This window comes from Platalea leucorodia (genome assembly GCF_965183815.1).
Source record: "Platalea leucorodia genome assembly, chromosome: 2".
NCBI classification, from domain to species: Eukaryota; Metazoa; Chordata; class Aves; order Pelecaniformes; family Threskiornithidae; genus Platalea; species Platalea leucorodia.
The window spans coordinates 42993937-43010925 of NC_138824.1; the positions used below are offsets into that span (position 1 = coordinate 42993937).

General features: G+C 34.4%; 1 protein-coding gene across 2 annotated transcripts in view; it reads right to left on the reverse strand.

Moving 5' to 3' along the window:
- Positions 1 to 16989, reverse strand: part of KLHL1 (kelch like family member 1) — a gene marked incomplete at both ends in the record, with an annotated part of 244859 nt that overhangs the window by 142999 nt on the left and 84871 nt on the right. For both annotated transcript variants that reach the window (XM_082337823.1, XM_082337822.1), the window contains one exon: positions 16249 to 16385. In XM_082337823.1, the coding sequence (XP_082193949.1) occupies positions 16249 to 16385 (137 nt within the window). The remainder of the gene's footprint in view (positions 1 to 16248; positions 16386 to 16989) is intronic.

Genomic DNA, 16989 nt, shown 5'->3' on the forward strand with positions numbered 1-16989 from the left:
TAACCACTGGCTCAACACACTACTCATTATCCAGAATATAGTTCCACTGTGTCATGTGGAAGCTATCAAAAGATAGCTGTTTTCAGGTTAAAACTGATCATCCCAGTACCAGAAGTAATAAAAATAAAAATGTGTAAAACAGCTGTAAAAAGTAGATTCACTGAGAAATGTGCTGATGGAAACAAAATTAGAAAAATGGAGTTTTAAATCCCCTTTTCTTATATGCTGTTTATTTTTTTCAAAAACAAGCTCAAAGAAGTCTGTGGCCCTACAAAGCTGATCCAGATAATTTTTGCACAATGACATAAGGATTGAAAGAATCACCACCCTTTATGAAGAAAGGTAATAATGTCACAGTTTGGCTTTTTATCACTAAATGTAGCCTTAGGAGAAGAACCCAAAGGAAACAGTTGAAGCCACATCAACCTGTTTATTTTCAAATTGAAGATATTTTCTGTTATCTGTAAGGAAAACTTGGGTACTAATAGGATTAAAATAAGTTTAAGACAATAAAAATTGATATCTTTTATAAATTATGTATTTTTTATGTAACCAACATGACTATTTTGAAGGAGATCCTTCACATTTTTATGGAACAGAGTGAAGTTTCTGCCTTACATATTAACCAAGGGAGGAAACACAATGGCTTCTGGGATACCTGGGGATATGAATATATTATAGCTTGACTTATTTTTAACTAATTTCAGAAACACCAATTTACTACTTAATATATCTAGGATAAGAGCTAGAAAATTACACTCAGCTTGAGCTAAAGAGGAATTTACTGTCCTTTCTTTCAGTACTGTCTTATCCTGCCTTGGGCTTTTTGGTTTCTTTTGTTTGTTTGTTTGTTGTTTGTGGTTTTTTTTTTTCCTGCACAAATATGTTAAGTAAGATAGGTCTCTCCAGGATCCCATTTTTACAAAGCATTAGCTTCAATAGTAGATAAGTATCTAATCCATCTAAATGCTTTCCAAGTCTTACTTATCTTTATTTTTAAACATCAAGACACTTTCGCAAGTTTGGTCACAAGGGCTGGATTCACTTTTTCAGAAGGGCGCTGTGACATTTGTATGCAAAGTTCTCTGCGATATCAAGTGTTTTGCATGGTCAAAGTTTGCAAAGAAAGATGTTAAGAGGCCCAGTATATACAATGCCAACTCTTCAGACAGTTTCATATTGTCAATTAGAAGATCCAAGCATCTATTAAAAAATGTTTAATAGGATATTCAAGGGGGCATTAATATTATAGCTTCTACAATTCACCTCCCCTTCACATTTTTATGCAATAAGGAGCTTGCACAAGTACTTCAGCCTGAGCAAAACAAATTAACTAAAGCTTAAAATCTCATTTTGTGTTACATTAATTAGGATAAAAAAATATATGAGAAAAAACAATCAAAAGAACTTTAATGGACTCTAATTGTTATTCTAAGTTATAGTTCTATTTGTGACAAATTTTATGTGTATTGCTTATGCTGAATTAAAATGCCTGTCTTTAGGATGCGTTAGGACGAATACATAAATTTTATTACCTCATTACCAAATGTGAAGCAGTGATAATATATAAAAATTCCCTGATATCTTTATTCTTTTGCTAATTTTTTTTCCAAGTTAAGGGAGAGTTTCAGGATTTGTTTCTTTTTTCTTTTTTTTTATCTTATCTTTTGCTTTTATTCTTTCTTCTGCTCTTTAAGCTACAGTGTTACAACTAATTTTGTGTATAGGGAATCACTGAATCTTTGACTACCTTTGCATGATGTTAATAAGGTCAGTGTGTGTCACAGGAATCAGCCTCCCACAGCTATTGACCAACAGGTATCAATACAAATATGGTGGGATCACTCAGCAGGTACTGCCCACTTGCTCTGTGCAGAAGCAAAAAATTTTAACCCAGATCCATAACACATGGTAATATCCTTTTACCTCATGTGAACAGTAATTTTTTTTCTCTCTTGTAGTTACACATTTATCCATTCATAGCAAGACTCTTGAACATTCTTCAGATAGCTGTGAGTAAGGGTGCACCAGTGAAGTCATGGAAAGCGTCCAGGAATTAGAAACAAAGGCTAGAACATTTTAAGACCTTTTAATCAGGTATTTATCTTTTTAACCTTTCTATTTCATGTGTCTTGATCAGTTGTGTTGCAGTTTTGAAGAGTTTCTGAATGGAATTATTTCCATAGGCTAACTGGTCGCAGTTTCTCTATTAGGTCTCCATTTTTTAAAATAAAGGCAATAAATGGTATCAAGATAATATTTATTCAGATTTTGCATAATAGATGAATTGCTTACAATTATGGTTACAAGAAGAAATTGGTTTTTTTTGAAACAGCATCAAATTCCAGTGAAGACTAGAAAAAGCTTATAAAAAAGGTGCTATGCTTCATATTGCTGTAGCAGACCTTTTTGGCTTTTTTTGTCATTAATCTCACTAAATCTTAGGTATCTGCCAGGTAGCCACCTGAACTAATCATCTGAGATCTCCTTTTACAGTCAATGAAGAAAAATATGAGGTGGTAGAGCAGTTTTCATCTGCCCTATTTTAGTCATCTACTTTAGAATGAGATTAATCACCCCCTAAGAGCAGCTATTTCTTGCTTTTAACTATAAAAGGAGCACCTTCATTTGACTTACTGAGACACTGTTGATATTTATATTTGCTGATATGAATTCAGTTCATCTGCTCCCAAACATACAGTACTGGAATCATTGGAATCATCAGGTATCAGGTGATGAAGTGTCTGGAAATGCTTTACACCCTTTAAACACTCTTTGAGTCCGATCCTGATGATCATTCTCTCTGTTACTGTCAACTCCTGGTAATGACATAATGTGTAGTAATCACCTCTTATGTCCATCCATGAATAGCAGCCAATGAAGAATGCAACAAAAAGTATTTTCCCTGTAGCAGAACATCTTTTAGTCTCCAGCTAATTTCTGAAGTGAATGTTAAGTTTTGATTTTGACCTATGCCTCAAAAGATAAATTCTACATTGCATCATCTCCCACACTTTTCATAAAGGTGAAGTTGTTTTCAGAAAAGAAAACATGATGGACAGTATATTCACTTTGCAGAAGTTTCTCCTGATCAAACTCTTCTTTATTTTCTATTAATTATTTGCTGCAGACCATGGTCATCAGCTGCAAGTGAGGAAGACAGGAACTCTATGGCTGATTGTGTTTATTTCCTTACAGTTTGGCATTTAGCATCAGTGAAAATTCAGAAAGGCAGCTCATTTTTTTTTTTTTCTGTAGATATTCAAATAAACAAATAAATACCACCCCAAAAGGGAGTAGTCTCCTACACAAACAGACAGTTCAATTTAAATTAGGGAAAAAAATTAAGATCTGCCCATTCCTTATTATCAGACTATTCATCTTACATACTAGCAGCCAAAACCTAAACCAAATAAAAATTAACCCCAAAAGTATTTATGACCCAAAGATGCGTTTACTTGAGGGTGCTGATGAATCACTTAATTTTTTGGCAGGCATTTTGGTATCAGCCACCAAAAAAAAGACAAGTTAAACCATACGACTTAACTAGGAAAATTACTTTTTCCTCAGTGGAAAAAATGTTTTTCCTAACAGAAAATTCTTCCTGTCCTGAATAACTTCAATTCCCCTCAACTCCAAACTAAACTGAGTCATCTGATTGGAACAGACTGATTTTCTGTTCATACAACATCTCTTTTTTAATCTCTATGGATAAAATTCAACTCTTGAAAAGGACAACTTATTTTAACTCCTTTTCACACAGAGGACTTAAAATGATTTTTTTAAAAGTAATTTTAATTTACATTTCTATGAAATAATCTCTAAAACACATTTAAAGTTAAAATCAGGAAAGCATTCACTTGATTCAGATATATAACTTTTGATTATGATTAGATACTTGATTACATTGTTAGTTATGGTGCTAGTTTTTTAACTCTTCTCTACCAAACATGACTTCAAAATTATGGGAATTTGTCATTTCAAATAACAATTTTTATATGAATTTTATATTTAAGTATTACTACGTGTAAAAAATAATTTCATAAATGATTCCGCAGCCATAAAAATATGTAGTTTGCCAAAAATGAAAATGCCTCCATCACAGTAATATGAGAATTCTTATAAATTAAATAGCTTCACTCTTTTAAAAATCTGTATAATTATTTACTCCCTAATTTTGCCTCATCTTTCTTTGAGTAAGCTGACTAAACTGGCATAATCACGTGGTCATTTGTGAGTACTGCCAAAGTCCACTGTATTTCAATGGCGCGGAAAATTACAACATTGCAGAGTGATAAGGAAATCCTGTTAACAAATTAAAATCCCCCCTGAGCCGGAACCTTCTTGCAAATGTCTGGCTAAAGATCAGAAAAGTATATTAGCCAAAATATGCCATGATGTGGTACCTTTTCGTCTCCTGGTCTGAAAAAAAACAAAACAAAACAAAATGTCATGTTTTTGAAGAAAATTTGTCTGCTGACTTATAAATATCAGCTTTTTAGAGAGAGGCATTAAGATGTTACTTTCTTTTTATGAAGCAACTGCCATTCATGTACCTTAGCTCACCTTAGATATTTGAATTTAGTCACCTGTAAGATTTACATACCAATAACAGGAGTAAAAACAATAAATAATTTTATCTGTGAGTCAAATTTTCATGAAACCTTTTTATAAACTGAAGAAAGATATGTTAGTGCTCTGAAAGACACCTGAAGGTATGTTTTTCCATTGGCTATAGAAAAATTGTTAAAATATGAATTTCATTGTTGGCATTATTTGCTAAAGATTACTAGTTCATACTTGCATAGTTGATCAATCTATTAATAATTACATCACCAATAATTCAATCATTATACAGTCATTATATTTGGAAATTTTAAGCTTACTTTCATATGTAAACAGAAGAATACAAACTCACAGGTTAAAACAAACAAAGAAAAAATCCCATGATAAAGGTTACCTCAAAAATACACAAATATAAACAGGATTTACTAATTAAATTTGCAACAGCACAAATCTTGCACTCATACACAAACAGGGTGGGAGATGACAAGAATTATTCCCAAAAGCTCATTTCAGATATAAGGCCTTAGTTTCCCTTAACTCTTTTTAGTCAATGGACTTCAATACTTGGGTTTGCTTCCAGACTGTAGGTCCTCCTCATCATGCCACACACATTGAAAACCACTTCGGGAATTTACTTTTGTAAACAAAAGCAAACTTCATACTGAGGAGGGTGGAGAAGTCTTGTTCCAAAAGACTTGTACTGAATACTAGGTACATTTCGAGGAAATTTTATTCCAGTGGTCACTTTCTGTTGATGGTATGAAGGGGAGTGTACCACCTTTAACTTCCAGCACACTGCCCAGGCTTCCAGAACTATCCCAAACAACCTGCCTCACACAGGTCCTTTTGCTACTGTCAAAACCACACAATACACACTCTCAGTATCTGTATCTCAGTGAGATATAGCCTTTCTATTACACTGAACACAACGAGGCCCTGACCTCTGCGAGGGACAAAAAAGGAAAAAAAAAAAAAAAAAAAAAGGGAAAAAAAAGAGAAAAAACAAAGGAAAAATGTGTCAAGGACAAAGGAGCTCAGCTTTCAGATTTGAGGGAGAAGTATTTTATTCTCCACATCTGAAGCTAGCTCAGAAGCAGGAATACTCACCTCTGCCAGAATAAGCTTCTCAATTTTTCAGGCGATGATTTGGCAGCTTGTGCCATGGTAGCACAGAGCAGTTCAAACCCACGTTTAAAGAACAAAAGGTTACAGAGAAGGAGGCATCAATTGCCGACACAAGATTTTTGCTTATGAGTCCACCTTACAGCCTAATGAAATCTGCTTTGCTTTGGGCTGGATTCCACTGCTGGGAGAAGCGAATGCTACAGTCGCATCCTGTTCTGTGGGTACATTTCAGCACAGTCGCTGTGTGATGGGCACAGAATAGAAAGGGGATGAAGGTACATTTTACAATGCAGAAGCAGAGAGATGCATGAAAGGTGAGGACCTCTTTCACAAACTGTCATTTTGATTTTCCTGAATTTTTTGCTTTCTTTTGGAACTGTGGATACACAGCTAGGCAGTTGAGCTCAGCAGAGTGGATATAGGTACATATCTCCACTGCAGAAACTCCAAAAAGAAGCACATTAAAGAGGTAGCCCATGTTATAGCAGCCTGTCTGATCACTCACCTGATGCTGTTTAGGCAACAACATGGCATGCACCAGATGACAACACAGGGGGATGGCACTCCACTCAAAGGAACCCTCTCACTTTTCAGGCACCTCCTGTATTAACATTCAGTGCTTGGTTTATTCCCTCTTCGGAGATGAAGAACTTTGAACACAGCAAGAGACAGCTTTAAAAACGCACCTTGCAGTGCACTCAGTCTAATTGTTTTCCCCCTGCACACACACCACTTCCCCGAGTCTGCCTGAATTTATTCTTACTGACTTCTCAGGAGTAGCAGGTTTCACCACAGCACAAGGAGACAGTCACTAGCTATCTCCCCATAACAGTCTTGATCATTCTGAATACTCAAAATTTATGGATATCCAGTTCAGAGCTCTTTTCCAAGCAATTCTCATATGTTGCATCAAAATAATGAGACAACAGCTGGTTCATAATACATAATTGCAAATTTTGTCCCTTAATGAAGTAACCTGGGTAAAAGGAGGAACAGTAACAGTTCATTTTATTGTATAACATCAGAAATGAGCAAGGACTTAGTGTTTCAGTGACAGGAATGGAAAACATCTGCTCCAGCTGGACATAAGATCCTCAGGGCAGGGATTGCTCAAAAAAAAAAAAAAAAATTAAGGAAGCAGTCAGTCTCTGCAGTTGGTTAAGCTAAATGGGTCTACAAAGATCTTTCCCACAGACTTGAATTATATGAAAGCCCACAGTTTGTTTCAGGATCAGAAAGACATGCAGTGTAAGAAGGTATTTGATTCCAAGCAGGCTGACATCACAGGTGGAGAAGGATGACAGTCTAGTTCTACAGTGACAGTGAGGAACTCTGGAAGATTCTTGCATTGTACATATGGACAGTACAGCTGACAATTCAATCCAGGAATAATCCTTGGTGTTGCACTAAGGCTTTACTGGTGCATAAATAAGAACTTAATGAGGAACACTATATGAAAACATGAATCTTGTCAATTGCTCTGGCACTAGTAAGAAAGTTAACCAGAGCAAAGGTATGTAAGATCTTGGAAGTGTAGTCAATGCAGAACATCTGTGGACAGATAATCTGAATGATGGCTTTGCAGATCATCAGATCACTACTACCTTCCCACTTCCTAAACTGGAGCAACCCTGATAAACAAGGCTTCTGTGGATAATTGCAACTCTCTCTTTATTGACTCCTGAAAAGGAATTTATGACAAGTATCTGCTCCCAGAAGAGAACCTCACAGGGGATCTTCCATATCCAGAAGTTAAGTTTATTCAAGGTCTACCACCAGCTGGTATGGCTTATGACCATTGTTCTGTACTCTCCATTACACAGTGGCTAACCAAGTCTTTCAGGTCAATTCAATTACCTTAACTTGTCCTTTTAGCACTCATCCCAGAGTTCCTGGAACAATTGTTCTCCCATCCGAAGTGAATGGAAATTCACAAGGGCCTATCCTGTGATCAAGTACAAGGCAGAGCAAATCCAGTGGGACAGCAGCAGGTAATAGTCGCCTGCAAAAAGTGCTAGGCAGAGATGGTCCATCTTCACAGGGGTTTCTAACATGATATCACAGAACAAACAGCTCTTGAACTTACTCAACATGTCAAGGAGGTTGGGGCAAAGACCTTCACGATAGGCACAGTATCAAGGGTCACTCTCAATGTGATGAGTATCTCCTAGCGAGGAGTGGCCTGACACACTGTAATCAAGCTAACATCACCTAGAAGCCAAGGATTGTTTGTCTGAGCAGGTGCCTTTAATAATAGCCTTCCATTATATCTATTAAGTTAAGCTTGTCTGGGACTTCCCTCTACCATTGAGGCTAGCTGGAATGAAATGGCCTCAGTTATACACTAAATTGTCATCCTCCAAACCATGGTAGTCACATTCAAACTGCATGTTGAAGAATGATCTTGTGGCTGCAATAACCCCTGGACTGTACGAACACTATAAATTGGCACAGGCCAAAACTATGCTAAGGATCATTCTCACTGTTTATTTGTATAGACAACTGAGTTTCAGCAATAAAAAAAAACAAAACAAACAAACAAACAAACAAAAAACCCCAAAACACAAAACCCCAAACCAAAACCAAAAAACAAACCTCCCTGGGATATTTAATTAATAAAGCTTCTGTTCTGAAGGAACCTAAGGGTCCTTGTGCTTAAAGGCATTTTTTTTCTTGCTACATCCCTGCTGTCTGCCCTGTGTGTGTTTTTAGATATAACACTGACAGAGAAGACACTTGACAGTCCTTTAATTAAAGAATCCCCCAAATAAAATCTAATTAAAAGCTATGCAGTAGGGCTTGAACCTCTTCCATGTATGATCCTCGCTCTATTTTTATTTTCAGATGTGCATAAATAAATCAAGGATTTTTTGTTTTCTATTAGTTAACTGATTTTTGCTTTTTCAGTTTCATTAACAGTATGAAAGCACCAGCCTATTCTTCTGATCACTGTTGGGAATGCATACTAATTAGATAGACTGATGCAGTCTGAGGAAATCTATAGTAACTTCACAGCTCTGTTGTAACTTCAAAGGAAGGCTCCCAGAATCACCAATGGCAGCAAAATACCAGAAACCAAATCTCTAGTTCTAGTCCTATCTAAAACATTTAAGCATAATTGAAAATAATGAAAACTCAAGTTTTAAGATCAAGAAAGAAGCATTACCTACAAAAATGAGGTAAAGAAATACTCTTCTGTATTACTGCTTATCTTGAACTCTAAAAAGATCAAAGAATACATATCCACGTATCCCAGGGCACTAGGATCTCAATCCTAGATTTTGTACTATCAATCATCTTGCAGCTTGAAAAATGAAACATACTTTCTGCATAGCCATTGCACATAACTGTTTGCTTCGGAGTTCCTCAGCTGGCTCACATGAAACATTTAACAGGCATGCAAAAGAGGAAGCTTTGTTTCCTCTTAAGTTATAGTTCTGTTAAATCATAGACAAAACATACTTTGTTTGTTTGAATAAACCAATCAAATGCAGCAATGTGTGAATGGATTAAACCTGTACCATGTATTGAAGTTGCATATTATTTACTGGTCAAATATATTCTTCACAAAAGAACAGTGGGAAAACCTTTGTGGTTTGCCCTTGTGAATCTATGCAAACTACAAGAAGCACATAATTTTGATGTAGCATTTTACGAATAAATCTACCTCATATATATATATATAAAATTGGAATTATACAGCTTGTAATTACATTCTAATTTTGCTTATGTAATTAGAAAACTTTGTGCTTATTTCAGATAAGACAATATGCAGCCACTACCTTATTAATGTATTTACAAAATTAAGTTATTGTTATAATCCTTTTATATAAAACAAAAACTACTTCCAAAAGAACCCCAAAGCCCATCTAACATAGTGTTTATAGTACATATTTTTACACATCTCAATTTCTTCAGCTTTAATCAAATTGTGTTTTATAGGTACATCACATTGACTTTATAATTAGTCATGCTGCCTCTTCACAGAAACTTTAACACCTTTTACTATCTTTAAATCAGTATTTCTGTCAGCCCAGTTTTCTGTCTTCCTGTTACTACTCTTAGATGGACAGCTGCCTTCACTTAGGCACAGCTCTTATTGAGGCTGTACAGGACTTGATGCTCCATTGGTCACCATGTAATTGTACCTTGCCAATTATTTACAACTTTATTTGCTTATACATGAGTGAACACAGTCCAGCTTCACAGTGTGTCATGACTCTGTCATCTACCTATTTAGGAGATACAGAGAAGACAATTTACCACTGTGTAAAGCCTTTCATAATACAGTTAAGTACTGTGACTCCTTTATTTAACACAGTAGTATTCTCTTTACAAAGAAAAAAAAAAAAAAAAAGAAAAAAGTCCAAAAGTACTGCCTATTTTGAAAGAAGAAAAAAAAAGTTTAAAAAAAAAAAAGTGAAGCAAGCAAAAAAAAAATTAACATTGTATCTTACTTAAGCATTTGTCCAACTTTACTCCTAAGTATAGCCTCAAAAACATGACTGGATTTATTTAATATGCTGATTTCTCATAGATGCCAAGCTCTTCCTGAAGTTGATTAAGTTTAAAATGTTCATTCTCCTTTGCAAAGTAATATCCTGACTTCACACAATTGGCAAAGAGACAATACACATCTTCTTTTTGTTGCTGTTTTTTTCTTCTCTTTTTTCCTTCCCTAAACTAAATTCACTACTGTTGCTACCTGGCTACTCTTTCTTTGACTCCCATTGAGATACTATTTAGTTATTTTTTACATGGTAAGCTTTTTTTAAAGGCTTAATATCTATACAAGAAATTGCTCTTGATAATAAACGAACACAATGTCATCAAAAAAATGGGACATCTTGAAAATAAATGTAGCCTTCATTTTGTAGAGTAGCAGAGAAGTTTTTTTTTTTTTAAATATATGCATATATATTTGATCTCTACATATAATTTTTGTTTATATATCTATATATTTTATATCTATATAGATAAATAAAATTGTTTAGGACCTATTGTAACAGAAAACATTTTGAATGATTAAATAGAAAACCAAATAAGGAAAAAATGCTACTTTTTAATTAGGTCAAAGTAGATTGAGCATTTTCTCTTAAAAAATGAAAGCCTGAAATACAGTTTGTTTAACAGATTTAAATCTAATAAATTAACAACCAAGAGTGATAGAAAGGCTTATGGAAGCTAATATGATGGTAGCAAAATACTATCTTTAGCTCATGGGGTAAAGAAATTTTGATTCTCTACTGGATCAGAATTCTACTTTATCATAAATATAATTCCAATATAGGTTTTAAAGAAACATAGGAAAATAGCCTAATTTTGAAATAAGTAAGATCTATTCACTTTCTTTTACATTTTTAGCAAAACGCTTTTTTAAATTTATTTTAATAGATAGAGACCTACAATCATGAACTAGTTTTCAATATTTCTTTAGGTTTTTTTCATTACTGAAAAAGGGAAGCAGCTTTCATATCCCATGTTCTAAAACTCCTGGGAAAAGTACATTTGTAGTCAGAAATGACATATTTAAAGGAGATTATAATAATGTAGAGAAAAGCTTCAAAATCACATTTACACCAAAAATATATTTTTACCCTTATATTTCTCTTCCTTTATAACTGGAACAAAAATATGCCAAATATGTTCTAACAAGAAATTTTTACCTCCCCAATAATATTTAGGATGTTTCTGACCAGATTCAAAATGCATTGAGTTGCAGAACTGAAATTATAAAAATTCAACTATCTTACTGATGGTTTAGTTTGGTTTTGCTTTTTCTTCTCACTGAAGGCTTAGAATAACAAAAGATAATATCAAATGTGTTGTCAAGCAGTGATCAGCCTTTCCATGCCGGCCCAAACCAAGATCAATTACGCTAAAGGAAGTCTAAGAACAGGTTATATATGGTAGTAATAAATGTTGATTTTGGAACAGATGAACATTACTCTCTGTGTTGCACAGTTTCATGGTTTTTTAAGCTGTTAATGATATTAGTTAAGTAATCTGCTAAATGAGGGTTTATTGTGTACAATAGCAACAGATAAGTAATGATTTGCACAAATGAGGTGAAAAGGAATGATTATTTGTTATTTCTCACATAACTAGAAACTATGAGAAAACAAACAAAATTATCAGACAGAAAATTTAGAAATACCAAAGAAAACAACATATTTTACAGAGTTTGACTCACTACCACGGTATGCTGTAGAGGCTGAACCTATACATGCTTTCAAAAGGATTAGACAAATTCACGTTTGATCACTGACTACCAAAGTAGATGAAATTATGTTCCATAAAACTGGAAGCTAGGAGGACATGACAGCCAAATTATGACTATTCATATCTTGCTACCAAATATCAGATATTATTACTGGCAAGTCTCTCAGTTAATGCATTTATGATCTGGCCCAATACAGAGGCTCATCTGCCAACAGTTACAGAATGTGTTTAGAAAGGGACAAAAGAAAGAACATTTATTAATGATTTTTAAAAAGTAGACACTATAATTTTGTTGTTTTGAACAAACTGGAGTTATCACCTGTTTCAGCCACGTAGAGGAAATGGCACTGAAGAGCAATTTCAGAATTTCTGTCCAGAAAATCATGTCCTTTCAGAAGCATATGGATGTTTATGGAAGTACAGGTAAGAACAATTTTAATTAACAGGAGTTAAAAGGAGAAATTGAAGATACACAAACCAATGTGTAACTAATTACCAAACTAATATTATTCCCTTTTTTGTACTGATGGATATAGCAAATGTTAATAACTCTTCCTTCAGATAAATATACCTATCTTTCTTCAGGTCTCTGATGTACAAAACCTCCCCTTCACTAAACTTGAATTCTGATATTTTGCAACAGTATTTGATTTTATTGCTGGAACTGACGGGTCTGGTATTGGTACAGGATACTTTTATCTATAGTAATACTTTTCATACATACGAATATTTTACCCTTCTTGAACTAATATTTGATATGTATGATTCATACTAAAAATTAAATAATTTCACTAGGTTCTAAAAAATGTAAATCTGACTGAATTACAATTAATATAATGTGGAAATTGTTCCCTTTTTTAAATCACATCTAAAAATATTTGCAGTGTAATACTCTTAACTTCTATGTTTTTGCAAACAAGCCCGTGTTTAACTGTATTTTCCTGAAATGTTCAGTTGTCCCCAGGGAAAAACCTCTCTAACAGCAGCAACTATATGTGAATTTTTTTTTTTTTTTAATCTCCTTGAGCTAAGAAGGTAGTGACAGGAAAAAGAAAATGGAAGAAGAGTGAATAACTGCCCATTTGTCAAAATGGTTTGCTATTCCCGGGGTAAAAGAATCAAGAGCTCAGACAAGAGTTGCTGAAAACCTTTTCACATATTGTGCAGTCAGTAACTGGAATTTGGCCACCGAATTCTCCAGATATTCTGTCTAGACTATGTATGCTCCAGATTACAGATTAAAAGGCTGAAGAGGAATTTCTGCTGGCTGCTACATTGCTGTGTATCAGAACAATGCCTATTTCCTTTACTTTTCAGTGTTCCTCTTGCCCACATCCATGCAGAACAAAGAAGAAAGTGAACTCGCTCAAAGGAAAAGGGGGCATGAACTAGACTGGTGGTAAATAAGGAATCAGAGGGCAAGAAAAGAAATAAGAAACTATGAAGCTAGATAAATCCTGAGAGACGGTGGGAAATAGGGAAGGGAAGGGAAGGGAAGGGAAGGGAAGGGAAGGGAAGGGAAGGGAAGGGAAGGGAAGGGAAGGGAAGGGAAGGGAAGGGAAGGGAAGGGAAGGGAAGGGAAAAGAATAAGGTTTGAGGGGACAGGTTTTAATCTGGCAAAGAACATGGAAAAACAGAATGATTAACCACGGAGCAAAGAGTGTGTTTCATTTCAGTAAATTGAACAAGCTTGGGACCATGTTCCAAGAATTCCCTGATCACCTGTGAGTTATCACTGAATCATCCATGGTGCTGTTGAATGCTCTTGCCCTCTGCACAAGGATGGCCACATTCATGACAAGCCTGCATATCCACACTATACCCAAGGTTTGTTAGAGATTGCTAGTTGGATTTGGCTAAAACTGCTAGGATCAATATAGGTAATTCCAATGCCTGCAAATGTTTCCTAGCACTGTTTAATTTACTATCATAACTGTACCTAGGAAATTTAGGAGTTTGATAAGACATCTGATGCAGAGAAAAGGAATAGAGAAAGAAATAGTCTAACATGAATTTCAAGAGATAAAGACACAAGCTTGGAATAAATCAGGATAAATCAGAATAAGTCAGGAAAAAGAACCTGATGGAAAAAAAATACAAGACGGAGTAATTAAAACCGCAATGGTCCATGGCATCCAATACATGTTCTCTTTTAGCATGCAAAATGGACTTAGGTTTCCTGAATCTCATCACTTTTCTCTTGTCAGCAAGTATATGTGAAATTTCCTTTTCAAGTGTAAACTTAAGAAGACTTTTTTTTAAGTCTTATTTGGTCTCCAAAATGGGTTAGAACTAAAAGGATAATGGTGGATTACCACTGCAAGTGACAGAAATTAGAGACCTTTGTTACCACCTTAAGTTTCTAATTCTTCAAGGTAACATTATGATGACCCATAATGTTGCCATTTTTAGGTAGTTTAAGCTTTATGTGACAGTTTAAATGAAAGAACACTATAGACGCAAATTCATATCAGGCAAGTTAGAAAACACTGGAATTACGCTACCTATGGGGTTCTCTTTTCATCCATTTGTGAAGGTTGGTCCTTAGTTACCTAACCACAAGAAGACATCTCCAAATTTTCCACCTCATATAATCAGTAATACTCATAATAATGAGTGCATCACATGACATAGACAAATCAAGGAGAGTAAAGCAGATGAAAATCTTAACCTTTTGCAGAAAGTGGAAGGAGTTTGCTTTTACTAGTTTTTCATTACCTCATCCAGTATCCAAAGTTCTCAGAGATAACAAAGTTCTGAGATAGCTTCATTCATACTGAAAATGGGGGGTTTTTTGCTTCCTTCTGTATCTCTTTTCTTAATGTACACTTACACACTATCTTTTGTTGTCAATATTGACTGTGCTGTGTGTTTGCATGTGATCTTTTAGTGAAAACTGAGGCAAAAGAACCATGCAGTACTTGAGTATTTCCACAGTTTTGTTCCTGGGGGAACAACAGTGTCCCTCCTTTTCCTCTTACCTTCCTCTTACAGAACAATTTAATGTTACCAGTAAGGTCTTTTGCTATTCTGCGCCAAGGAATTCTTGATTTTGCCCCAGTATTCCTGTGCCATTCATTTCACACTCATACCTAGTAATCAGATTGTATCCTTCTCATGCTTGATGAGAACTACTTACTTACTTACTTCATTTCATGGGTCCCTAGCTTGAAACTCTCTGGATGATGTACATTCCTGAATGGCAAAACCACAACTGAAGGGAGCAGGCACTATCCTTTGAACATGTGGAGTACTATATAAGTGAAGATGGTCTGACATTCCTAGAACCTGAATTTCTCAACCATGATTCTCAAAAAGAGTATTTTTAACTTAAATTATGTTTATTTGCAGTTTCTGTTCCCTATTAAGATGGTAAAGTTATTATGTCATAAAATAAACAGCACATATCCTGATTAAATATATCAAAGCAAAGAGCAACTTATGATTAAACTAATACATGTGTATTTAGAGAGGATTAAAAGTGCAGGGTACGGGCTATCCATTTAAAATTGAAGCTAAAATCAAATATTCAATAGAAACATCATGATAAAATATTGTTAATTTAAACAATATGAGGATGTCTTTTAGGAAACATATAGGAAACAGCATATATCTTATACTTACATGATTCATAGGCAAGGGGAGACAAATTCAGACTACAAATCTTGTTATTGGCATTTCCTCTCTTTTAATTACTTTATTTTGTAACTTTAGTATTCTTTCATATTAATGCACTTCAGATACATTGTGCATAACAGCTTGTTTAAGAAGGATAAAAACCAAATCTATTATGCATTAAAATGTAATAACTATTCAGAAGGAAGTTCTGAGTTATTAACTCTGAGTTATGAGTCATTCATGAATTTACATTACACAACAGAGTACCAGCCTATAACAGAAAATGAAAGTGACAACGTCCAGCTCATATGTTTTATTATTTAAAATTCTAAAAGATTTATGTAATTATTTAAACTAAAATTTGACTAAGACAATAATGTAGGGCTATTCTTCAAAAAGTACAGCTGTTCCTTCAATGACATCATGTAATCTGAATCATGTGCATATGAGGCACGCTTTTTAAGTACTTGAAAACTAAGAAAAATATATAATTTTCTAGACTGTCCTCTGGTACTTACCAAGTCTGAAATATTTAACAGTTTCGAGATAAAAGATAATAATCTGAATTCAGCCCTAGAAATGGTAAATAAGTGTTTTGATTGATTGATATTAAAAAGAAAAAAAATATTTAGAAGATAAATATAATTCATTCGCATGTAGCAAACAAAACTATCAACATCTTTCCCTATAGGAAGTATGACGTTTGCAGTTCAATACCTGTATATGCAAACTGAACAAGATCCCACAGTGCATTGGGGTCTATGCCTTCCATTTTGATCTCTTCTTGCTTGGCTTCACAAACATCACTTGTAAACATGGCAGCAAAGTAGTCAGAGACAGAACTGAGGACAAGTCTGCAAAAAAGTTAGAAAATGGTGTCATTTACATTGATATATGTATTGAAAATTTCATATATAAAAAATCATCAAACTTTTTAAAAAGCATATTTTCATAATAATTATAAATTACCTATAAATTACCAGGAGCAATGTATTATTAATGCATGTAGACAGCAAAATACAGCATGACATTTAATTCTAATTTGTTTTTGCTTCCTGTGATATGAACCAAGTGGCACATTAGCGTATGACTATAAAAGAGACATAGAAATTAGTGCTGAGTCTTTCTGATAATTTTCTACTCAGGCAGATGTCCCAATTGTTAACAAGATAACCTCTCAGTATCAAAGACAACTTATTAGTGAAACACATTTCATACTCCAGAGGTACTCTCCACTGTTCTTAAAGGCATATTTTTTATGAAGTTTACTAACAGCATGTAACTGTACACAATCCTTCAACCTTCAGTAAAACTGTTAGTAGCTTAACATGCTATGCACTACAAAAAAAAAAAAAAAAACAAAACATTGTATAATACAATGTTTTTGTTAAGAAACATTTCCGAAGGAAAATAATTTCAAAATTCTTACAAAATGTGCAGGGCTTGTTTGGGGATCTG